Raw genomic sequence first — 25,803 nt, 5'->3', positions numbered from 1 at the left:
GACAACTAGCAATTGACCAATGTTCATTTTTAGGTATAGCAAACACTTGAAGTTCAACTCGCCTCAATATCATGAATCATTTTTAGTTTTGCAATACGTTGGGGATTCCTTAAGTGTTTGAATGGTGGCTATTCCAGGTGGTTCAAAATGACACTTGTGCAAGCTTTCAACAATTGTACAGACTCAAATTATCATAGTCCTGTGTTTGGGTATTATTACAACTCAATCAAACACACATCTCTGTAACAAGCCTATTCAGCCTATTCTCCACCACCTTGGTAGCACCAGCTTTGGGGATCTCTGAGTAGGTGCCTTTAGGCATATGTATCAAGTAGATAGGCTCTGGCCCACTGGGCTACACAAAGCGTTCCTCTATCTCTGGTGTTGAAGGAGGTAAAAATTCCTCAATATCAAAATACCTGTTTGTGGCATAATGATCAGCACCCCTCTGCTTACTCTACATGCTTCAATAAGATTTGGCTACGCTAAGCTGCCACTTTGGTCATCCTGTCCTATTTTGTAATTATTTCTTCCCATTAAGTTTTTTTCTATATTCTGTAGTTGTAGTTGGGACTCTTGAATACCATATGAGCAATGGGAAGCCCTCGTAAAAGTTGACAAATAAAGTTAATTTTGATTTTAACCAATATTTTGGATGACATCTTATCAATACTTGCAGTATCCTGTAAATATTGAACAAGAAGAAACAGCTGTAGAAATCAGACCTTTAGAACATCCTCCTCCTCTTTTACAACCTAACAATGAGTACCAGCTGCATGTTTAGAAAGAATATATAGCTTAAGACTTTTAGTGATTTAAGGATTGGCACAGAGAGCACACTGCAGCTTTTGTTTAATACGTTGCACAGGGTTGTAGGCACCAGCTGTACTTGCAACAGAAGAAGCCGATTAGTTTTGGGAAGGATAACAGCTGCAAATTAAAACTGCTCCCTGATTGATTTCTTTCATAAAGCTAAGCACTGTAACTGCCCATTGGATAAGCAATAAAGGGTTGTTTACCCAGTCTAAAGTAAGGTTTTATCAGGTACATTGGATGCTAAGCCAGAAAATGAAGGTGAGATTGGGTTTCCGTTAATGAGTGGAAATGGTTGTTATTTTATGCTTAGAAATATAAGCTTGACCACAGCATGGGTCAGGAAAGACAGGAGTAGTTGAGTTTTATAGCAGGGTCAGTATCTCCATGTATGGCAGTGATTGGCTGAACCAGCATGCTTGACTGTCGGCCAGTTTACAGCAGGCTGGATTGATATAGGCAGTGTGGGAAGCATCATCCACACATCTGACATGTGTTTATGCTTTTATTCAGTACGAGTTGCTCTCCTCTTGAGCCTTTCGTCTGGGAAACTAAAGACAACACTCGTATTTGTGACGCTATAGTATGTCTTTTTCTTAGAATTATAACTTTATCTGTCACAATAAGCAATAGCGACTCTTGTTTTAAAGGCTGTGGTTTCTCTTACTAGTATCCTAACTTTAACATCCCCAGCACATCTAGTCTAAAAGACACATCCTTTTATTATTAAGGGGTTTGTTCCTATCACAAATCATCTTCTTTGTCATTTCCACTTTATGCAGCTGGGATGCTTGGACAAGGACGGTAGCAAAATGGAAATCAGTATTGGTTAGGTGCCAGCATGGGTGTTTCTCATTTCAGTGTTAGTGCTATTAAAGGCAGATGTGAGTGAATGCAGCAAGCCAACATTTCCTCAGTTACAGTCACAAGCAAAACATTTATTGCTTTATGTTCTATGATTTATTCTAACATACAAATTATTATCATAATCAAAAACATAATAAGTTGCCTGTACTACAGTGAAGCCACACACAACTTATTTATTTGTTAAAAGAAAAATGATATATATATATTTACAAATAAAAGAAAAACTGTAGCATTTTGCACAGTTTTAACTTTTTTTTTCTTTCCATATTTCTGGCTTTCGGGTCGTTTCGTTTACTGTAAAGAAAGTGTTCCCATCATTTGTGGATTGCATAATGACAGCTCCCATAGTTGTTTGAATTAACTTCAAATATTGACACCAATGAATAGTGTTTGTTTCTTTTATGAGAAACACTGAAAGCAAAGTTTGCTGTAAAAATTTAATTGAGTTGCTATAAGCCTAGAGTCTGCATAAACACACACAGTAGGTATATACTGTTTTTTCTTCATTTATCATTTTATCAGGGAGAATTTGCTAATGATATTAATGACTATTAATTATATTATTTTTAATATTTTTATCACTGATGCATTGCCTGGTCAGCTTATTCATGTGTGTGGTTCCTATCTCTTGCAACTGCTGAGTGAGTAGCAGGGAACACCCTGGACAGATCTGCAGAATTTATAGATATAAATAACAAACAATAATGCATGCACACTCTCATAACTACGTGCAATTTTTAAAGAGGTTAATAAACCCGTCATGCATGCTTTTGGACTATAGGTGGAAGCAGGAATATTAGAACCTAGGACCTACTAGCTGCAAGGCAACAGTGTCTGCAACTGTGCCAATGTACAGTCATTATTATCATTATTAGTATATTAGTATTATTATTTATAATAGTAGTAGTGGTGCAGAAGTATCATTATATAGCATGGTTTAATTTGCCCCTTTGTTACTTTGAGCTTTTGCAGTTTCTGGTTCTTAAAGAGATCAGGAACACAGTGAGTAGTAAAAAAGACAGACGTTCAAGAATGTAAGTAAGAGTGTGTACACAGTAGATGCTGCATTGATACTGTTGCTTACTTTTTACTAAATAATTACTAAGCTTGTAAACTGTGTAGAAGGTCATTCCAAATTTAACTATTCTTCTTGTGGATTTAACGTCCCAGTACAAAGATAGATCAATCTTTTTACCTGTAACATGGTTAATCAGCCTAAACAGATAATAGGACAAATTAAACTTTGACTTAATTTGAATTTGATGTAAGTCTTTTTCTGCCTGCGGTTTTGAAATGCCACGTTTCTCTATAATCAAGTCTGTGAGATGTAGGTGGGACTGGACGTGATGTCCAGAGATGTCTTAGCAAGCAGCCTGTCAAATTCACAGCTGACTAATACTGCTTACACAGATTTCATCCATAAATCGTAGGAGCTGACTTCTTCAAGTTTCCCTGAACTCACTGCTTATTGTTGTTCTGACAGTCACTGAGCAACAATGATGGAAATTTGTAGATATTCCCCAGTGTCGCCTGGCTCGTGCTTTCTCCTGTCTTGTTTTTTTTGAATGCCTTGCTGCTTCTCTTATGCAAATATCAAGAAAAAAAAAAGCCTCATGTAACCATGGAAACTGTCAGGACATGGAAGTTGCTGCAGTTTTCCCATGTGGAGATCTGTGTAATCAAGGCTGCTGTCTATCATGGTGTGCATGAGTCTATGTTTACATGTGCATACAACCCAGGGTTTGAATAGGGAGAAAATAAGAGATGTATATATGAGAGAAAAGTTGAATGGAGATGACTGTGTTCCTCTTTATCCACACAGTTTGCATTGCTAGATCTTTTAATATTTTAGGTATTTAGGATCCGGTTTACCGCACAAACCGCTTTCAACCACCTGCTATTGTTCACCCTTTTTATATTAAGTTGAGTACACATGCTTCACAATCTCTTTATGTTATTTGTTTCCACTTATTACTGCTCAGCTCTCATATTTCACTCTAAGTACATATACATTATAAATATCATAGCAAAGTGCATGTAATTATAATTTGCTCTGCTATTGCATCAAAAAGGGACTCAAACTCACTTGAAATAAAAGTTTCATCATGGTTTAAGGGATATTTATGCTGGCTAATTTTAAAGGTTAGATCCCCTAAAATGTTCCCATTGTAAAGGCCACATTTCCCTTTTCTTTCTTTCTTTCTTTCTTTCTTTCTTTCTTTCTTTCTTTCTTTCTTTCTTTCTTTCTTTCTTTCTTTCTTTCTTTCTTTCTTTCTTTCTTTCTTTCTTTCTTTCTTTCTTTCTTTCTTTCTTTCTTTCTTTCTTTCTTTCTTTCTTTCTTTCTTTCTTTCTTTCTTTCTACCTTCCTTCCTTATCATTTCAGTGAGGTGTTTAAGAAAAATAGGTCACTTCTAAAGTTTCTTTTCTGCCTGTTGCCTTTAGGCTTCTTAGTCCCCGTACATCACAGCTGCATATATTATACACCATACTCTACACTTCAAACATCTCTTTTCTTTGGCTTTTTTTCTACATTATGTATTTCTCACCTTATTTTACCGCTAAGACTGAGTGTGTTTCGTACGACAGGACAGCCTCCAGAGTGCAATGCAACGATTTGGGGCTGTAAAGCATTAAGAGGAGTTTTGACTCTGCTGTTGGAGATATTCTTTATGAGCATTCTACTTGTGTATGTGTTTGGTCTGGTTTTTCAGTGGTCAGGCAGAAGCTTTTTCCACCCTGACAACCCACTGCTTTTGAATCATTCATAAAAAAACAGCATGTGTTTCTTCTATAGAGGATCAACTATAGATGTTTCTAAGAGCTTAAATAGGATTTGTATGTGTTATATATCAGTTTAAATAAATATCCACCGAATTTATTGAATTTACTTTAAGCTAAAGTTGCAGTGGTTCTGCACTGCAGTTTCTTTTTTGGGAACATTTATTGGCGTGTCAGATTGATAGCAGTAGGTTTTAATCCAAAATTCGCAGCATTTTATTCCTCCTCCCAGCTTTTTTGATAGAGCTGACAGTTTTGAAATACAGCACAGCACTTTGGCCATCTGGCTTTCCAGCTAACCATTATGATCGTTACCTATTTCTTAAACAGAAAAAATGTCCACACAGAGGCAAAAACAAGACAGAATCATGCTCCAAGACAGATGGATATAAGCTAACAGTTAGAATAAAAAAAGGAAATGGTACAGAAGGAAATAGTTTCTGACAGGCATCCAGTGGTGCAGCCCTTTCTATAATTGCTGCCTGGTGAATTTGTTGTCATGGCTACACTGAAAGGAAGGCCTTTCACAATGGGACCAGTTAAGATAATTTTAGAATTGATGCATGAGTACTTTTGCGGGTACATACAGAAAAGTAAGACCAGTGAAACCGCACAGAAAAGATGTGAAAGCAAAATGCATTATATGATGTGGCACCATAGTATCATTCAAATACTCTATCTACAATTTTGCAATGTCATATCAAAGGAGATACCTTGCATTTGTTGGAAATGCATTTTTTGAGACCCTCATATACTTTTTTCATATCTTTCATGTGTGTCAATATATGTGCTTTCTTCGGGTTTTTCTAATGCGCATTTAGAAGTATCACATCATAAAAACTTAATGGAAACAGCAACATAAAAAAAAGAAAAATTGGCCGGAAATCTGCAAAGCTTTCGGCTATCTTGAAGTGGTTTTTGGCTTTTGTGAGAAAGAGTTAATGTGTCTGGAAGCAACAGGGCCATTACTAACTAACATGTTATTGTGAGAACAACTTGTCCAATAGAAACATATTCACTAAAACTTTCCTCCATTACTGAGCTGTACTCAGTGCTAGATTGCAGCCGCTACTTCCTGTTTATTGCAGCCATCCACAAAGACGTAATATCGACAGCAACGCATTATGATATTACGCTTTGGGGTTCTTGGTTAATCTATTTTAAACAAATTAGCTTTTCCTTTATTTCAAACTTTTATAATCTTTCTTAAAGTTGGAAGGAAACACAGCTAATGGTGAAGCATAACCACATTAGGGAAATAACGCTTCAATATTTCAACATAAATTGATCACCAGGGGATATGTTAAAAAATGTCATAATATGACATAATATGACAACTGCATTGTAGAGATGCGAAAACACCCCATATTTGTAGGAGATACACGTGTTTCTAAAATGTTTCAGGGTGAAAATAACATTATTTCAGTCTACACCATGCGAACATTCTGTCAGCGCTGATGAAAATTCATTCATCAGTAAGCACTTCATGCATTCAGCAATCATTTGTCTAACCTTTAAACTGAATATTTTTGGACCAATTTAAGGTGCTCATTTACTGCAAAAGTGATTATAGAAGAAATAGAAAAAGTTCAGACACATTAAAATAACTTACTTGGTATAATGCTAGAGTGAATTTCACACCCATCCTCCTAATAACTGTAACATACAAAATATTATCCATTTCATAAGTGACCCACATACTTTAGAGAAGTGACAGGACTTTTTTAAAGAAAAGGTTCTTAAAATTTTATTCAAAAGTACTTAAAAAAATTATGTCTTGTTGAACTCAAAGTTTAAAGCCTCTGAAATAAAGTGTTCAGGCAATGAAGGAAAAGACTAAGTCAGCTCTGGTTTTGTGTAACTAACATAAAATACGTTTCTAGATAAGCACCGGATAAGCAATGCAAATCGTGATATCTATAGTGATTTACTAAAATATTGGAACTAATTCAAATAACATAACAAAAATTCACTTATGGCATAGAATAAGTAATTTATATATACATATATACATATAAAACTGTTTTCTCACCCCTCGTGGGGTGGTAGTGTCATCCTCAAGCTCGGGTCCTCTACCAGAGGCCTGGGAGTTTAAGGGTTCTGCGCAGTATTTTAGCTGTTCCTAGGACTGCGCTCTTCTGGACAGAGACCTCTGATGTTTTACCTGGAATCTGCTGTAGCCACTCTCTCAGTTTGGGGGTCACAGCCCCCAGTGCTCGAATTACTACTGGCACCACTGCTGCTCTTACTTTCCACATCTTTTCTAGCTCCTCTTTCAGCCCTTGGTATTTCTCAAGCTTCTCGTGTTCTTTCTTCTTGATGTTGCTCTCGCTTGGGATTGCCACATCTATCACTACTGCCCTCTTCTGCTGTTTGTCGTTCAACACGTCACCTGTTTGTCAGTCTGGATCTTGAAGTCCCATAGGATCTTAGCTCGGTCATTCTCAACTACCTTAGGAGGTGTCTTCCAGCCCATACTCATGGCAGATGTTCCTGTACACTATGACAGCTACCTGGTTGTGGCGTTCCATGTATGCACTTTCTGCCTGCATTTTACACCCCGCTGTTATGTGCTGTATTGTTTCAGAGGCATCTTTGCACAGTCTGCATCGGGGGACCTGCCTGGTGTGGTAGACCCCGGCCTCTATTGATCTTGTACTGAGTGCCTGTTCTTGTGCTGCCATGATTAGTGCCTCTGTGCTGTCCTTCAGTCCAGCCTTTTCCAGCCACTGGTAGGATTTTTTGATATCAGCCACTTCTTCTATTTGTCTGTGGTACACGCCGTGCAGCGTGTACTACACTGCGTGTAGCAGTGCATGCTACAATTACAATTTTATTTTTTAGTTTTATAAATAAATGCTTTAGGGTTAGTTTTTACATGCTTGTATGATGCACTATCTCTTAGGTGACCACATTTGTAACAAAAGTAACATAAACTAACTTTGTTGAAACATGTTCAAAATTAATAAATCATAAATTATAATAAATAATTAAACATCAATTTCAATGCGTAAGTACAGTAAAATGTTCAATAACATGAGATTGGTTTGATTTGTCACTTAAACATTTAAAAAGTGCACGCCTGCTTGACTCTTTAAAAAGTGAGTTTAAAAAAACTCATGGAGTTTGCTGAAATGCAAGCTGTCAGAACTGAAAGATTCCTGGATAGGCATCAAAATGTTTTTACAACAGCTGAAGTAAAGTCTGGTTGCCTCAATTTTTTTTTTTAATCAATTCCCATGTTTGTTAAAATAAAATCACACATTATGATTCGTCTTATTTGAATGTGTTTGGAAACAACAGTAAAGTTTTGCTTTATTTTTTCCACTTGGCATTACCCTTAACAGACCAGCACAACATAGAAATTTCAGTTTTAATTCTGTCAAAATAACTAAAATGCTTGTATATATTGAACCATTTTATTTCATCAATTGCCATGGTTAATACAAAAACGCCATATCCGTTTTTACAAATAAAATCTAAATTTAGAACGGCCATAATGTGATACATTTGGATGTAGATTTGGATCCCTATCAGGCATAAATTTGTGTTTTATACTAAAAACATTAAATATCTTTAAGAGTCTGTCTGGTGTATTCATTAGTAATGTTACAGCCTTGTGCTGAGTTTTTTCCTTTTTTATTATTATTAAAAATGTTAAAAATGAAAAATGTTTTTATCCTTTAAAAAAAATCCTAAACAGCTTTTAAAAAGGTTTATGATCTAATTATTTGTCAAGAAATTTTGGTTTAAATCTGAAAATGTATTAAATTCCACATATGCTGCCAATTGTACTGTAAAAATATTTCCAGAATGAACAATGACCTTAAGTAAAGTTTCTTCAGGAATTATCATTCAAATAAAGGTGAATTTAACACTGGTTCAAATTTGCAGCTTCATATGTTTTATTTAAAGTGTTTAGCTTTACATGTAGTAACTGTACTACTCCTCACCTAATTAGCAACACATTACGTTTTAATTTAATTACACCTGAGTCTTGAGCTGATCTTGCTTTAATTTATTCAGTGTCCAACACTGGAGGGAAGGATATGAACACTGGCCTCCTGTTTCACTGTGAGCTGCAGAGGTGACTCTGCACTCAATGCTGACACCCAATCGTGTCACAGGAAACCAGTGACATCTGCTCTTTATAGTAAACGCTGACCTCGTTGAGCCACTACACCACCACAGACTGGAACATTGTTGAATGCTAATTAGCAGACAGCACCGTACACGCTTCTGTTGTTTCAGAGCTTCAGTCTGACATGCAGCCATGTGAGGGAGCTTTGCATATCATCGGGATGGATGGATGGAAAATTAGTAAAGAGGCATGGAAAATCCCTTACATATTGAAAAATAGAAGTAAACGGTAGACGTTTAAAACTATTTGAAAACCTTCATTAATTACATAAAAAAATAAAAAATAAAAAAATTACTAAGATGAATAATTACAGCAGACAGCTTAATTCTTATTTTAAAATATATAAATGTTCTCATGCAAGTCGCCTCCTTGTCTCCATATGAGTCTCTCGATGTTGGAATAAAGACCATACATGCTTATGCATAGACTAATATAAGCAAATACCAGTTACTTTCATAGAAAACAACCCTGCATTTTGCATTTTTACCACTTTGTGTGGATCCATAACAATTATCTTTACTTTGTACTTATTAAGTATGAATCATCCATTGTCTCAGTTGTTAGCACTGCTGCCATGCAGAAAGAAGGTTCCAGCTTCGATTCCCGATCTCAGGTCTTTCTCCATGGAGTTTGCATGTTCTCCCTGAGCATGGGTGGGTTCTCTCCGGATACTCCGGCTTCCACCCACAGTCCAAAAACATGACTGTAAGGTTATCTGGCTTCGCTAAAGGTGTGAGTGTGTGAATGATTATTTGTCTCTGTGTTTGTCGCTGCTTTAAATACACTTCGTAACGTTGTAAATTACCTTCTAAATAGGTAAGATTCCATTTCCATTTGTTTGCAACTTCTGCATTATCTGCTTTATCTTTTTTACCATTTTGTATTTCTTTAAAGAACCTTGCTGTTGCTTAAGTAGTGAATAGCTGTATGTGAAATGATGCTTAGTTACATATATTTTGGTTTACAACAGTTAAAACTCTGAAGCTTTGTTCTGTATCTCTGTGTGCAACCCTCAAAAGTCTTACTCTGAGCACGCTGAGTGCATCGAAGGTGGACTGAATGGACCTACCGGCAGTGGGTTAATCACGCATACATAGAAAGTACTTTCATGTTTATCTTCTGCGCACATGAGCAGTATCATACCTGTATGATTCTGTAAATATTTAAATATAAACAAAGGTCTTAATTTAGTATAGGTCCATAAACAAACACTGTAATATTCCAGCAGGATGCAGTTATATCATAAAAAAACACTGCATGCAACCAGAATAAATTACTGCCGTGCAATAAAAAAAAAAATCATATAATGTAGCTATGCCCCTTTAATTATGATTATAAAGTTATACATAATATTTATTTGTTTTATGTTTTTTATTTGTCACTTTTTTAAATAATAAAAAAAAAAAATACATGTAATAGGTTTTAGCACCTATTATGTTACATTTTGTTGTTCTGATCAGAGTAACACATGGAATATAGAAAAAGTAAATTAGCAGACCTCCTTGTTTTATCCAGCAGACAGATAGCAGGTTTGAGGCCCATTACTGTTATAAGCACCTTTGAATTAGCTCTTTCACAACAGGGTTACATTACTGTCTTCTTAACACCACTAAAACAACAGTCAAAAATTTAACAAAGAATCAAAAGCACTTTTTTTCCTTATTTAAAAAAATCCTGTTAATGATTAATTTTATATGCTGCCAGCATCAAATTTGATTCAACACCATAGCAACAAGCTTCAGTTTGCAAGGAAGAAAAAATACATTTTTCAATCTGTGTTACTTTCAGTTGGGGATGGTGGGTCATGTACACAGTGAGTCTTTCCCATCCCTGCTTTCCAGACTTCTTATGAAAATCTGTCCACCTCTCATAAGGAGGGGAGTCTCATGGGAGGATGTACTTATCCCATTAGTGGAGCTCAGCCATGCAGGCTGTGTTTGTGTGCTTTAGTGTTAGAAATAAGCCTGCATGCTCACTGATGGTTACCACAGAATATTTAGTCAGCTGTTTATATGACTTTAGTGGCTTTAAATCTCAGTAGTTTACAGACGCATGGTTCTCCAGTGATTCGGCTCATTTCGTCTCATCTGACAATTTTTAAGGAAATTAAACTGTAAACATAATTAGGCTGAGATTTTCCTTCAATCAATGATAATTTGGAAATATAAAGTTCATCAAGATTTGTAAACAACAGATATGGGATTGCAAAATGCTGTAATCTGTATTTTTTTAGTGAAAGTTCAACATCTTAAACACGTAGTGCTAGGGCTGTTTCATGTTTTCATAGAGCACATCTTAAATGTGACAGATTTCATTAATGCCATATTACACGACTCACTGCTATTTGCAAATATTTGACAACTAGTTCACAATAGAGCAATTCTGAAGAAAAAGGCCTGTGGAGAAATTATAGGTGCTCTATACTATCCAGAGTGCTGATGCTACCAGGGGAACAGGGTTGGTACGTTTTTCCCTCGTTTTTTTTTTTTTTTTGGCTTCTTATTAATCATTCACAGGGAACACACTCTATTCACTTTCACACCAATGTCCTCATTTTTCACTTTGTCAGCTCTACTCCTTTTCTCGTCCTTTCACCTTATCTTAAACAAACTTGAAAAACATTTCAGCTCCCCTCAGGAGCACTGACAGATATTTTAAAGACTTAAAATTTTGCACATACAGTACTTATGCACACAACCTTACTACAAAGATACTAGGTATTTCAGAAATAATAGTTCATCCTGTTTAATTAGACTTTTTTTTTTTTAATGAATGCAGTTATTTATTAAAACTAAAATGCATTTATGCACTTTCCCTTTGTTGCTCAACCTTTTACCACCACCTTCACACTTTTTAAAGGACACGTCCTGTGAGCTGCCTCAAGCTCAGTAATCCATCTCCCTGACTTCTTCTCACTCGACAGAACAGGCTAGGCCTAGGCTTCCTCCCTATTTGAGGTGGGACAGAGAAGACTGCCAGGCAAGGTGAGGTGACATAACAGATGAGATGGACGAACATCTCTGTTTCTCACTATTGCTGTTGTGGAAGTTGCTTCATACTGTACTCTCCCTAGAAAAGGAATATGTGAAAACATTTAAACTGTGATTTAAGGCTTTTCTATCACGTCAAAAATGTATAAATTTTTTCACAATTTACAGCTGGTCTTTTTGGAATCAGAAAGTTCAGGGTTGCTACTGATTTTGTTTTTTTTAAACCAAGTTATTTAGAATCACATATTTGAACTCACAACACCCACAGGCACACCAAAACTGGACAATAACAGATTGGAAAACATGGCCTGATTGAACATATCTTGATTTCGGCTGCAATATTCCATATGATTGGGTCAATATTTTACACCAACAACATGACAGCATCAGTCAATCCTGTATTCCATTGATAATTAAGGTGGTGGTATAAGGGTCGGGAAACCTAGACTCAGAGAGACAAAGGCACAATGGTTAGACTCAGCTAATCTCAGTTAGGCTAGAGTACCCAATACGGGCAAACCCTCTGGTGTCGAGGTGGTGACAGTCCGCTGCTCAAATACTCCTCTGGTGATGACCCAATGAGCCGCAGGTGTGGGAGGAAAACCGGAAACAACCCTTCAGGCCAAAATGGGCAAGGGGCACCATCTAGAGGTGGAAGGAGAAAATAAAAGAAAAAAAAAAAAAACCACAAACAGGACCCTTACAAGTTCTATGGCCGTTATTAGAAACATCATAGCACACTCTCAGCTAATGGAAAACTTAAATCTAATAATACATTTCTCCACTTAACCTTTTTTTAAGAATGGAAAATAATGCAAAACTCTTATTACTGTCTTTTTACTTTATAAAAACACCCAAATCTGAAATGTACTGATCCTTTCAGCAGGTATATGACTAATCGCTCAGGACTGATCCAGATTATTCATCTGTTGTCCCATGAGCCACTTAACTGCACTCATTGATATACTCATGACCCTTTTATGAGAAAAGTTGGTTATTCTGTGCAAAACATCCACATGAAAATCAACAAATTTATGATGAAACTATTTGAAGAAACAGCAATCTGGATATTTTTTAAATATTTTTCTTGAATCATTATTTAAAAGATGTATATTTCCTCAAAATTTACCCCATTATTTGGAGAGAATGCACATTGTTACAAACAGGTTGAAGGATTTAGATGCAGTGCAGGTCAAATGGAAAACAGGAACTAGATGCAGACCGATTCATCGGCTTGGCAATGTTTTTGGCTGATATTAGATTTTTTTTTTAATTGTGTTGGTATTGGCTGATATACACTATATTGCCAAAAGTATTTGCTCACCCATCCAAATTATTGGAATCAGGTGTTCCAATCACTTCCATGGCCACAGGTGTATAAATTCAAGCACCTAGGCATGCAGACTGTTTTTACAAACATTTGTGAAAGAATGGGTCGCTCTCAGGAGCTCAGTGAATTCCAGCGTGGAACTGTGATAGGATGCCACCTGTGCAACAAATCCAGTCGTGAAATTTCCTCGCTCCTAAATATTCCACAGTCAACTGTCAGCTGTATTATAAGAAAATGGAAGTGTTTGGGAACGACAGCAACTCAGCCACGAAGTGGTAGGCCACGTAAACTGACGGAGCGGGGTCAGCGGATGCTGACGCGCATAGTGCGAAGAGGTCGCCAACTTTCTGCAGAGTCAATCACTACAGACCTCCAAACTTCATGTAGCTCAAGAACAGTGCGCAGAGAGCTTCATGGAATGGGTTTCCATGGGCGAGCAGCTGCATCCAAGCCATACATCACCAAGTGCAATGCAAAGCGTCGGATGCGGTGGTGTAAAGCACGCCGCCACTGGACTCTAGAGCAGTGGAGACGCGTTCTCTGGAGTGACGAATCGCGCTTCTCCATCTGGCAATCTGATGGACGGGTCTGGGTTTGGCGGTTGCCAGGAGAACGGTACTTGTCTGACTGCATTGTGCCAAGTGTAAAGTTTGGTGGAGGGGGGATTATGGTGTGGGGTTGTTTTTCAGGAGCTGGGCTTGGCCCCTTAGTTCCAGTGAAAGGAACTCTGAATGCTTCAGCATACCAAGACATTTTGGACAATTCCATGCTCCCAACTTTGTGGGAACAGTTTGGAGCTGGCCCCTTCCTCTTCCAACATGACTGTGCACCAGTGCACAAAGCAAGGTCCATAAAGACATGGATGACAGAGTCTGGTGTGGATGAACTTGACTGGCCTGCACAGAGTCCTGACCTCAACCCGATAGAACACCTTTGGGATGAATTAGAGCGGAGACTGAGAGCCAGGCCTTCTCGTCCAACATCAGTGTGCGACCTCACAAATGCGCTTCTGGAAGAATGGTCAAAAATTCCCATAAACACACTCCTAAACCTTGTGGACAGCCTTCCCAGAAGAGTTGAAGCTGTTCTAGCTGCAAAGGGTGGACCGACGTCATATTGAACCCTATGGATTAGGAACGGGATGTCACTTAAGCTCATATGTGAGTCAAGGCAGGTGAGCAAATACTTTTGGCAATATAGTGTATGAATGGATTGGCTGATTTGTTAGTCCATCCAGCAGCAATGCCTTGAGATCAAGTGAAGCACATGCATTGCCGCTACCTTGCTCTGCTATTCTTTTTAAATATTTATTTGTTAATACATTTTTACTTTTTGCTGAAATTAAAACTTGTGTAATATTTGCTATTACTGAATGATTTGTGCCATTTAATTAGAAGGAAGAAAAGCAAGAATTGGACAAGAAATATTAGCAGAACATATTGGGGAGTTGCTAATATCAAAATAATCTGTATCAGCCTTAAAAAAGTTGCATCAATCAATCTCTAGAAGGAGCTACAAATGAAATGGTTGCAATGTGGAGCGCAGCTGGGGAGAAGCTACACCAAAGTCCTCAGGTGGAAGTTTCCAAGAAGGTAACTGTAGCCCAGGGAGGATGTGTTTACAGCTGCAGCAGACCTCTCCTGAATTCCCTGGTGAGAAGAGGATTTTCCTCTTTGTCTACTGACTGTGTAATTTTCCGCCGAGGCCTCTAATGGAAAACCAAAACAAATGCCCCAGTATCCTGCAGAGGGACTGCTCTGTAGGAAAATAGGCAGCTTTCAGGGCTGAAGCTCAGAAAAATGCACCGTCAAGCCACAGGAGCGGTGCTATAAGAGGATTAGAGATACCATCTTGGACTCAGCTTGTTGTAAAACACATAAAATGAATGAGTCACCAAGTGACAATCCCTTTATTGATTCAGCTCATGTGGTGAAAAAAAAGCAAATCCAGTTACGATGATATGAGACAAAGGTGAATCAACGTTTCATACAACCTGATGAAATAGAAAACCCATAAATCCAATACAAGATGATATTCTCTTGTCATGACCTGTTTTTTTCATACTTCTCCACTTTTTATCTGAATCTTTGCCCTGATTGCTCTCATTCATCTTTCCTTTCAAGTAAAGCAGTGGGAGACAGTATTGGTCCCCTCACAAATATATCCTCTTTTTGCTTCTCTGTCACATTTAAACCCTGAGTGGCTGCATTTATTCACATTTAAACCTGATATATCAGTGGTTTTGCAACTGATCGTGTTCCAAATCAATCAAAAGGTGTTCATTTCAATAAAGCATTCAATATAAGTTATTATGCAAGTTACCAAAATAGTTGATCTGAAAAGCTAAATGGTGAGAAAGTGCTTCCGGTATGATTTAGTATGAGTTGGACAGGCATCAGTGGGCATTAGTGGTATATATACATCTATTTGGTTTAGTAAAGATTTTATCTACATTTATACCAACAGAATAAAGAGGTTTTATTCATTAAATTAATATTAACATCAGACAAAGATTAAGATGAGTACATTCAAAAATCTGTTTTTAAATGATGGTTTAATTTATTACAGTAGGTGAGAAAAAGATACCAAATCACCTGAGCCCTATGTGAAAGAGTTGACCCTAAGCCTACAGATGGGCTGTGCAGCATGTGGCAGAAATAACTCCTATCAAGCATCTCAGTCTACTGACTGACTGTTGATTCTTTTAAATTCCAGTCTATACATAATCCTTTTACAATGGAGGAATTTCAGACCTCCCCTCCTTTTTGAAGAAATTATGGAGGAATTTCTTTGTGAACAGGGTATTTAAGCCAAAGCCTGTTGATTGAATTTCAATCAGTCCTGTCCCCCATAGCCACCATGCTGCAACTTTTAGATGCATCCCTTCTTCAACACATCACAATAAAATTAGTGGCTCATTGGCAGGCCTCTGTTGTGCTCAATGACTGTGGAAATTCAGTCAATAATGTTCAGATGTGATTGAGAAGAAATGCATCAAGGGCATACCTGTTCTAATTGTTTTCTAAGCATTCAAAAGGTGGACTTAAAAAAAGAAAACAATATAAAAAGAGCTGATGGATATTTAAAAAATGAAAGTAAGAGGTTGACTTGCAGGTCTGCTTCTGCATATCTCCTGGCAGAGTTTATGGTTAGCTCTATCTTGCCAACTCCTTCCGGCCCTCAGGCAGAAAAGCAGCCTCACAGAATCACACTACCACCGCCACCAGGTTTGACCATCAATACAAAAAAACTGTGCCGAATAAATAACAAATGTCTGTGGAGTGTGGACACTTTGTACATTCAAACTTTTATTGGATTTCCCTGTATTGGGTCAATAGATGTTGCATCATAATGTCTGATAGGTCCTGTTTAGGGTTGTCTTTGGGGGATTTCAAGTCTTTAGATATGTGTATGATTCAATACATCTAAATCAAGCTTGAATATTTCAGTTTAGGCAATGGGATGTTAAGTTTTTCTAGAAGACCCTTCACATCTAAATTAAAGCATTGGTTTAGCATGGCTTTAAAAAGCTATGTTGAAAAGCTAATTTAGCAAGCTGACTCAGGTGTGATAAACAATGGTCCAAGACATTAAAACCAAAAGGACTGCTGTATAACATCCTTGATTGCCTCCATGGGAGGTTATTGGTTCATCAGGTAGGTTTATATTCATCATTCTTTACTCAGGTTAACTTTTTCTGATATAAACATTTGCTGGTGATCTTAAATATTTAAATCGATAAAAAAAAAAAAAAAAAAAAAATCCTGAAACCTATAAGTTGTATGTTGCAAAATCCTTTTTTTTGTTATAGCAAAGTGCAAAAAGAACAAATAAACTAGATTTTACAAAAGAAGGATTAAATTACTATTTAGAAAAAGTGAAACAAACCTTATTTGTAAAGGCCTGGAAATAGAGCAGTAGTTGACTGTAGAGCAATGAGTGCGTAACTTCTCACCATTATCCAACAGTAGTTCTGTGAAAGAAAACCTCCCTGCTTGTCCGTACTTTGATCATACAGCTGCCCTAATGCTGTATAGAAAAATATGTGTGGAAACTAGGCTAACACTCTGGCTCTGCAGTCCCTCATGGCCCAGTGGGGGATCCACTGATGCCCACCTCTTTCAGGACTGGGATAGCTTGCAATTCAGCAGGATATTAAATATTCAGTCTCCTTCCTCCGGGGCTTATGGGAGAGATGCCTGGAGCTAATTACTGAACTGGGAGTGCGTATGTAAGTGTGCAATGCATGGGTGTTTATGTTTGGTGGAGATCCAGTGTGTTTCAGGTTTTAGTTGAAGATGTATCTACAGTTTTTTGCCAAAGGATGATTGGGCAGGCAGCTTCTGCGTCTAATATTCTGAGTCAATGAGGAATAACTAACCATCAACAACACTAGGTCTTTAGTTTTAACTTTGGCTGTGTTACATAAAGACTTTTTGTTATTCTTTCATACAGTTTTTAAACTGGGCCTTTAGCAAAATCTGAAATAGGGGCCCACTATCAGGCCCATAAGCCATCACTATTATTGTTTGGAAATAAGCCAGCAGTCACTTGACACAAGTACATAACCAATAGTAAATTAGTAGATTAAGGAGGTGTGAATATAACAGTTTTCCTTGATATGCAACTGTTTATTAATGTTAAGTGAGATTATTTTACAGAAGCAGACTAAATCTAATGGGAGTTCAGTACAAACATAACCAGTACAAACAGGTTACCTACCATTAAAGAATTAGATAAGACAACATTAAATCTAGTAGTTTTACTCAGTGTGAACACAACCAGTACATTTGAATATCTTTAAAGTCCTAACTTATTGTTTAGAATATAATAAAAAAAAAAAAAAAACTAAACAAAGTAAAACATGTTTCTTCTTCATAATAGTATTTACACATCTCAAGTTTGAGATCTGCATTTTTCTCGTCAACAAAAGCACATGCTGGCCAGATAAGATGCTAATTTATATCATTATTTCTTTGCACAGTTAGTACTCTGATAAGATGTGTACACATATACTTATGACAATCATAGAAAATAAGTTTATGATTCCATTGCACTGAAATGTGTACAACTTCAAAAAATGTTTTAAAAGCAGAACAGGGTGTACTCATTTTATTTGAATGCATATTGTCTTTGAAACAGCCAGGGTCCGAGTTATATACATGCAACATTAAACATATAAATTTCTCTCTGCATGTTGCATTGAAATAACACATTTTGGAGCATTTTAAAGCTCCTTATACCATTCTTTCTGAGTGTTTGACACATTTTCTTCTCAAAATATAAGAGCTCAGGTTACTTTGGAGGTTTTCTGAATGTGTAAAGGATACATCTCAGCCTTTTTATTCATCCTAAACCAGTTTTATGTGTGTTTGGGATCTTTGTGCTGTTAAGATTTGAATGGCTACTTATTCATTTAAGGCACATGTGCTGAACTCAAGGTCACAGCAATTTATCTGCCCCTCAAGAGCCGAAAAGTCATATCATGCCATATAGGTATGTGTCCTTATAAAGTGTACAAAGTGGCTAAAATTGCAACATAAAATGGAGGGAAGTAATGATACCAAAGCTGTTTGCCCTTTCTAAATGAAATGGTCATATAAAAAAAGGTAATTTATACAGCTGCAAACATCCCTTTTAAGGCAATTTCTACCACTATCTCAGCTTCTCAGACCGTTGGTTTAGTGTTATTAGGTTTGAAGGCCTTACATTTACTCCTTTAAATATTCTTTCTTGTCATTTTGGCTGAACAACTAATTCAGTTTCTTCTGACTATAAAAATTTTCTCAGCTGCAGATATGATCCTTGCTTAAAGCAGAGCATGCAGTGCTTTTTTAGCAATATGTCTCCAAGCTGCATAGACTTTCAACTTATTTCAGTGGGAACAATCACTGTATTGCTCAAGTAACTTGTGGCTTTGCCATTTTGGTTTCTGGGTTGTTATTGAACATCCATCCATCCATTATCTGACACGCTTGTCCCAATTGTCCCAGGTGCGAGGGGTGCTGGTGCCTATCTCCAGCTGTCTATGGGAGAGAGGCGAGGTACACCCTGGACAGGTCGCCAGTCCATCGCAGGGCAACACAGAGACAAACAGGACAAACAACTATTCACACACACACTCACACCTAAGGAGAATTTAGAGAATCCAATTAACCTAACAGACATGTTTTTGGACTGTGGGAGGAAGCTGGAGTACCCGGAGAGAACCCACACATGCTCAGGGAGAACATGCAAACTCCATGCAGAAATACCCCGGGCCGAGAATCGAACCCAGAACCTTCTTGCTGCAAGTCAGCAGTGCTACCTGCGCAACTGAGCTGCCTTGTTATCGAACATTCCGATTTAATTTCTTTTATCTGTTTATGGAAAGTTGGTTCATGGTAAAACAGTGCTAAATGCCACACAAACATCTAAGTGTAGACTGATTTAATGGTCAAGGAATGAAAATGAACAGGATCCTCCTGGAAATGTTGGAAATATGCCTAAAAGTTGAGTCTTAGTTAAAAAAACAACCAATTTAAAACATACAATTTCTGATAAGAGGTGTACCCAAGCATTCAGTAATATGCCAAAATAATGTTGATCAACAAAGAAGTGTCTGGTTCTTTATATCTGAATAACATTTCCCTTGTAGAAATATTAACATTGAAGTAATAAACATTTCAGCCTTTAAGAATAAGTTAAACATATCAAGAATTAGTAAACCTAGCTATTGTTTTTGCTGAAGTTTTTTTTTTATGTATATTCATTCAGTCCAGAAAAAATTGTTCAGATGTGTTAAAAAACCTTTCTGACAATTATGTAATATAAGCCAGTAATAGAAACTGTTGATTGGAAGTATAGGCTAAGAAGAAATTCAAATGCATTTACCAAAAAAACCCTCAATTATGCTACTTTCCTCTCGTAAATGTCCTTGAACTGTGTGTCCCTGTTGAATCCTTCTTTTTGTCTGAGCATTCAGCACTAGCTGGGTTGGTTTTCTTAAATATCTTGTTTGCCTGACCCGTCATCTCAGTACTGGGACAGAGGTGGAAAAAGTGACCAGGAGAAGGTAGTCGTGCGTGTATTCCCTTTACACAAGACGTTACCGTTTAGTTCCAATCCTGTCTGTTATATTCAGCATGATTCATTAATGTCTCTGCAGCCTGAACAGAGATAAGCCTTCATCTGATGAGTGTATTTTTCCACAGCACAGTGCAGTTCAGAACGGGGCTCTTGTACTGTTTACTTTAAATTAGTGCGCATTCACTACAGTGCTTTCCTACCTCTTCAGACCTTTTACATCTAATGAACAAGTAGATCCTAAATTTGTTAAAAGTATTGCAAGTAGTGATGCTGCCCTTTACTTGTGACTGCAAACAACGATTTGTTTTTTTTATTTTGACGGATCCAAAAATTACTGTTGTTTCGATGAGAGCTTAAGTTTTTTGCATCGCTTAAATGAACAACTATCCCTCCCTCCTCTCTTTTTATCCTCTCTATATTAGTGTTTCTTTGCTCTTAGTCCCCTCCATCTCTTCAAAGGCCAAGGTTGGTGTTCAAGCAGTCACCTGTCAGCATTAATTAAAGCTTATGAAGGCTGACCAGTACCAGAGAATAATCCTACTCACAGCAGTTGCCTGGGACACAGCCTCCATGGTGACCTTGTGTTGGATTTCACACCGATTGTGGGACAGAAATAATAGGTGATAATAGGTGTGGCACAGCCGTACAGCCACAACTGTGTGCAGCCGTGCTAATCCCAGGCACTGCGGCCAAACCCCATTGTACTCAGCAGATTAGATCATTAGCCGGCCACTAAAATATCCAGAGGTACTCATAAGTATGCAACTTTCCAGGGAGTTTTGTATTTTTCAGCTTTAAGGGTAAAGAGAAAGGGAAGAACTTTGCTGCGACAAACTTTCTCACATTAATACAATGAGAATCATTAAAGGAAAGTGTGGCCAAACCAGTGATAGCTCAGAACTTGATTATCCTGAAAATATTCATATAAAGGGTCCAAAGTTAAGTGGGTTTATAAAACATCAAATACACATCTTTGGTCAGGATATTCCAGCAGAAGGAACTGAACCAGGTTTTACTTTGAATCAGAGTTTCTCACGGGAGTTACCTTTATTTGACACCGCTGAAGCTCTATATGCACCACTTTGTGGAGCTACAGTAAATGACTTTGAGTATGTAGTTCAGGGGTAGAGTTAATTTTAGTCATTGTTATCATATTAAATGGTTGTTTTTTTTCTTTAAAAACTGAAAGAACCAAAAATGCTAAATATAACCATTATTGATTCAAAGCTGATTTATTTTTAAAACAGTATTTAAGAACTTACATTTTTGCCTAAATTTGCCTCCCACCAGTGGACAAAAGCTGTATTGTTTTTCCAGAAGGAAGACAGCATTTCACATGAGGACCAGCTTGGTAAAATCCTGATCTCCGTTCTAATAGGTTTTTCCTCTTTTTTTCAGATCCTTGCAATCATCTCCATCTTCTTCATTGTGCTGTCTACAATTGCCTTGTCTCTGAACACCCTCCCAGAATTACAGGACACAGATGAGTTTGGCCAGCCCACAGACAACCCACAGCTGGCTCACGTGGAAGCTGTTTGTATTGCCTGGTTCACCATGGAATACCTCCTCCGCTTCCTCTCTTCTCCAAGCAAATGGAAGTTCTTCAAAGGCCCCCTGAACATTATCGACTTATTGGCCATTCTGCCCTATTATGTCACCATCTTCCTCACAGAGTCCAACAAGAGTGTGTTGCAGTTCCAGAATGTTCGGCGTGTGGTCCAGATATTTCGGATCATGCGGATCTTGCGAATCCTGAAACTAGCCCGGCACTCCACAGGTCTTCAGTCTTTGGGCTTCACTCTCAGAAGGAGCTACAATGAGCTGGGCCTGCTTATCCTTTTTCTTGCCATGGGAATCATGATCTTCTCAAGTTTGGTTTTCTTTGCTGAGAAGGATGAAGAGGACACCAAATTCAAAAGCATTCCTGCCTCCTTCTGGTGGGCTACGATTACTATGACAACTGTAGGTTATGGAGACATTTACCCAAAAACTTTGCTGGGAAAGATAGTCGGAGGTTTGTGTTGCATTGCAGGTGTCTTGGTAATAGCCTTACCCATCCCTATTATCGTGAATAACTTCTCTGAGTTCTACAAAGAGCAGAAAAGGCAGGAGAAAGCCATCAAAAGGCGAGAGGCTCTGGAGAGGGCTAAGAGAAATGGTAGCATTGTCTCTATGAACAGTAAGGATGCATTTGGACGTAGTGTGGAACTAATGGATGTTATGGTGGAAAAAACTGAGGAGCGAAAGGAGAAGCTTCATGACAATCACATATCTCCCCATAGAGGAACACCCAGGATCAAATCGCCACTCAACCCCAGTAGCCCCAATAAGACAATTGAGTCAAACTACCAAGAAAAGGCTAAACCAGCTGGCAGTCCTCAGCACCTCAGCGCACAGACACTTGAGGAGTTGTACAACAAAATGACAAGGGCACAGTTACAAGCTAACGCCAACAGCAAAGAAAAGGCTGGACATTCAAAATCAGCCAGGCAGAAAGCTGAATTTGAGATGGGAAGCATAACAACAGAAGCCATCCCAGGCACAACAGAGGCAGTGACAGACATGAAGAGCATTTCCAGCGTTGACAGCTTCATCAGTTGCGGCCCCGATTTACCCGAAAGCTCTAGATTTTCGCATGGCTCCAGCACCAACATGCCTGGAAGGGTCAGTACCAACCCCAGCCTGGAGCCCACCCTGGAGAATGAGCATGAAGGATTACATGGCACTGCTAGCCCTGTGTTTAGCCAAAGCACCAAGCTCAACAGGGACAGCCCAAGAGGTCCACCTCTGAACAATCCGCTTAAGGGCCGCTCACTAAAAGTCAGTGTCAGAGGTGTGGAGGACTCAGGGAAAGGAGGTCTCTCAGACAGCTCATCGGTTCAGAGCCCAGAGACATCCGTCTACACCACTGCCAGCAGCAGGACACCAAGCAAGAGCCCAGAGAACTTGCGGCCGAGCGTCTTCACATTCCACGATGCCTCTGTCAGTAAGTTCATCGACGCTGACACGGATGAAGAGGAGCACCTGCACGACAGTTCGGCAGCCAACGTGACCCAAAGACTTTTGGAGGGGGCGAGCCCCAGGTTTGGGCACCTTTCTGGTTTTCAGCAGGGTCCCAACCATATGGAGGGCCTCTCAATCAAGTTGGGGAACAGCAGCCTGCCACTAGAGGGGCAAGAGAACCACATTTCACCAGAGCTGCAGCTGCTTCAGGGGGAGAAGCATCAGTTTAACTCTTAGAGTCAAATAGGCTTGCACAAGGAATATGAAGTAGAGGGAGAGATGACAGACCTAAATTGAGAATTTCAGAGACTTGTCTGGGAGCAATTTTGCGGGGAGACTGAAAGAAAAGGCTTTCCTGCAAAAATACAACTGCTGTGGATTACTGGAAATAGTTGTATCTTCTTCTAAACACTCATTAAAAAATAACAATCAATTGTGCACTCAGAGTGAAATAAAAGGAGGGATTTTTTACTATTTATACAAGCCCAAATAAGGTAATCATTACACTAGCCTCAAGAGTCTAGTCTATCATTTTTTATAACCCACTTTTTCTGAAAGCCCTGGATACAACGTTGAAGCCACAGCAGCAGATACTGTCAAGTCTTTAGTGAAGCATAAAGGGCACTGAAACAAGGCACAATAAGAGGAGGTCTTTCAAAATCCTTCATTGCAGTATGAAAGGAAGACACCCATCTTCTTTTCCTACAGTATTTATATTCAGTATATGTCCCAAAGGCAGAGGGTTGAGGGCAGGTTTTTGCTTCCTACGACTTCCTTCAAATCTGGCCTTAGTTCATGTTGTCCTGTGTTTTGCGTTTGGGTGGAAAGAAGGAAGCCTGAGGCAGGCTACCAGACAGAACATAAATATCTGGGTATGTGTGTGTGCAATAACTACCTTTCACTTAGGTTAATTATGTAGCAATAGTGCTCTTTTATCTGACATCAAATCTTCAGCAGAATCAAGTGTTTCAGTCTGTTTCTTTTAAGCGGCTCAGTGTCTCTCCTGGGTTGGCGTTTTTACTGCACAGGTTTCACATAAACGCAGCAGAATGACACTGTGAGGTCCCTCCTTTTCTCTCTTGTCCCCATTTTGCCCCAGAGCTGGCGTCTTTTGAAAATGATTCCAAGTAAAGCTGTTGTGCTTTTGCTCTTCTTGTTATATAACCAGTGGCAGTTTTTAATATAGGAAATAAGGCCTTCTACCCAGGGCGGTTCGCCACAGGGGGAGGACCACAGGGCAAAGAACAGAAAGCTGTTTGTCAGCTGTGCATCAAACAGCTGGCTCATTTGCAAACCCATTGAATGGGAATCTGTGCCTCCCTGTGGTGTGAAGACCGTAAGCACTGAAAGATTATATTGTTGTACACTGTTATGATAGTAAAGTTGATTTTGAATTTTTAGCTCATGATTTGGTACTAAGAGGAATCTGGACTGCATGGTCAGCCCTTATCTGGATCATTCTTTACCAAGCAGAGTTTTTAAAAAATACAAATTAGAGATTTATGAACCATAAATAGCTATCGTCTGTTAAAAAAGGAAGAAAAAAAAGAAAACAGAAGTAAAAAACCAAAAAAAAAAACATAATTTTAATGCTTTCTTAGTAATACGACCACATTAAACTGAGACAAGCTTACAATGCACAAGATGTAGACTGGTTAAACCAAGGATGGATTTTGTTAAACTGATTACAGATGCTTTAAATCTTGTCCATTATTCTCAATTAAATACTAGTTTAATATTTACAGTTCTTACTATCGCTGAGAGTTAGATAACCAAACATAATTCTTGCTGAATGGGCTTTGTCAGGGGTATTGGTGTGTGTTTAGTTTTGATAGGTTGGCAGAAGGGGGGCTCGCTCAGGGCACCATTCACACAGGAGCTGCCACTACTTAAACCTTTGTTCTGAATGCCTGAATGCGTCCTTCAGATTAGGTTTAATTTATCTATCAAATAATAATTCTTTTTGAATTTGTGTTCAAAGCAATTGTAGCAGCTGAAGTGAGCTTTGCATTGAACAAGTGGGGTAAGCAGTGAGAAATCCAGTTATGTATGAGACTAAATACTGCAAAGCATCGCTGCAAAGTCAGACTCTACCAAAACATTGCACATCACCTGTCAAATAAAAAAAAAGTTATTTATATTTTTAAGATATTTTCTAAAATGACTGACATGTTACGTAATGTCATATTTGTTTTAATTCAAAGCACTGTATATACTGTTTCTATGAAGGAGTGGCTTCTGTTAGACAATGTTCAGCAGTAGATAATTTATAATGTTTGCTACCCTCTCCCTGTAAATGCTTGTTGCAGTCCTTTTGTGTGCAATGTAAAGAACCAAAGACTTGTTCTTTCTAATGATATATACTGAGAAGTGTACATTTTGATGTATCATCTAAAATTGTTAAAGCATTACTTTAAAAAAAAAAAACATACATTCTGACTCATTTCAGGGAGCCCTGGTGGTTCATTCAGGGCAAACATTTAAGTAGAATATCCTAGCATCTGAACAATACTGCTTTTAGAAAACAAGATTTGTTTTATGCTTTTGAAAGGTCAATCCCTTTTAGAAATTAGAAATATCTCTATTTTCTGAGCATTTTACAGCCAGCATTTTCCTCGAATGTTATGTATGCATTTTGCTCTTTTTAAGGCACCTAACAGAAAATACCGAACCTGGCACTCTTACACTGGTTTTATTTTGTTTATTAACTTAACATGTCTTTCAAGGTTGGATGAAAGCAGGTTTTACAGGAAAAATGTATTTATGTTGGACCTATTTCATGTAGATGGTTATAGATCAAGTAGTGGTACACA

General features: G+C 38.1%; 1 protein-coding gene across 1 annotated transcript in view; it reads left to right on the top strand.

The window, feature by feature from the left end:
• Positions 1-25,405, top strand: part of LOC119780072 (potassium voltage-gated channel subfamily B member 1-like) — a 49,207-nt gene extending 23,802 nt beyond the window's left edge. The window contains exon 3 of the mRNA XM_038279969.1: positions 21,386-25,405. Coding sequence (XP_038135897.1) covers positions 21,386-23,227 — 1,842 coding nt within the window. The 3' untranslated portion in view covers positions 23,228-25,405. The remainder of the gene's footprint in view (positions 1-21,385) is intronic.
• The last annotated feature ends 398 nt before the right edge of the window (positions 25,406-25,803 follow it).

Source organism: Cyprinodon tularosa, unplaced genomic scaffold (assembly GCF_016077235.1).
Source record: "Cyprinodon tularosa strain WSP-4 unplaced genomic scaffold, ASM1607723v1 ctg154, whole genome shotgun sequence".
Classification (NCBI taxonomy): domain Eukaryota; kingdom Metazoa; phylum Chordata; class Actinopteri; order Cyprinodontiformes; family Cyprinodontidae; genus Cyprinodon; species Cyprinodon tularosa.
The sequence above is the reverse complement of the archived record's forward strand: the minus strand, read 5'-3'. Positions and strand labels throughout refer to the sequence as shown.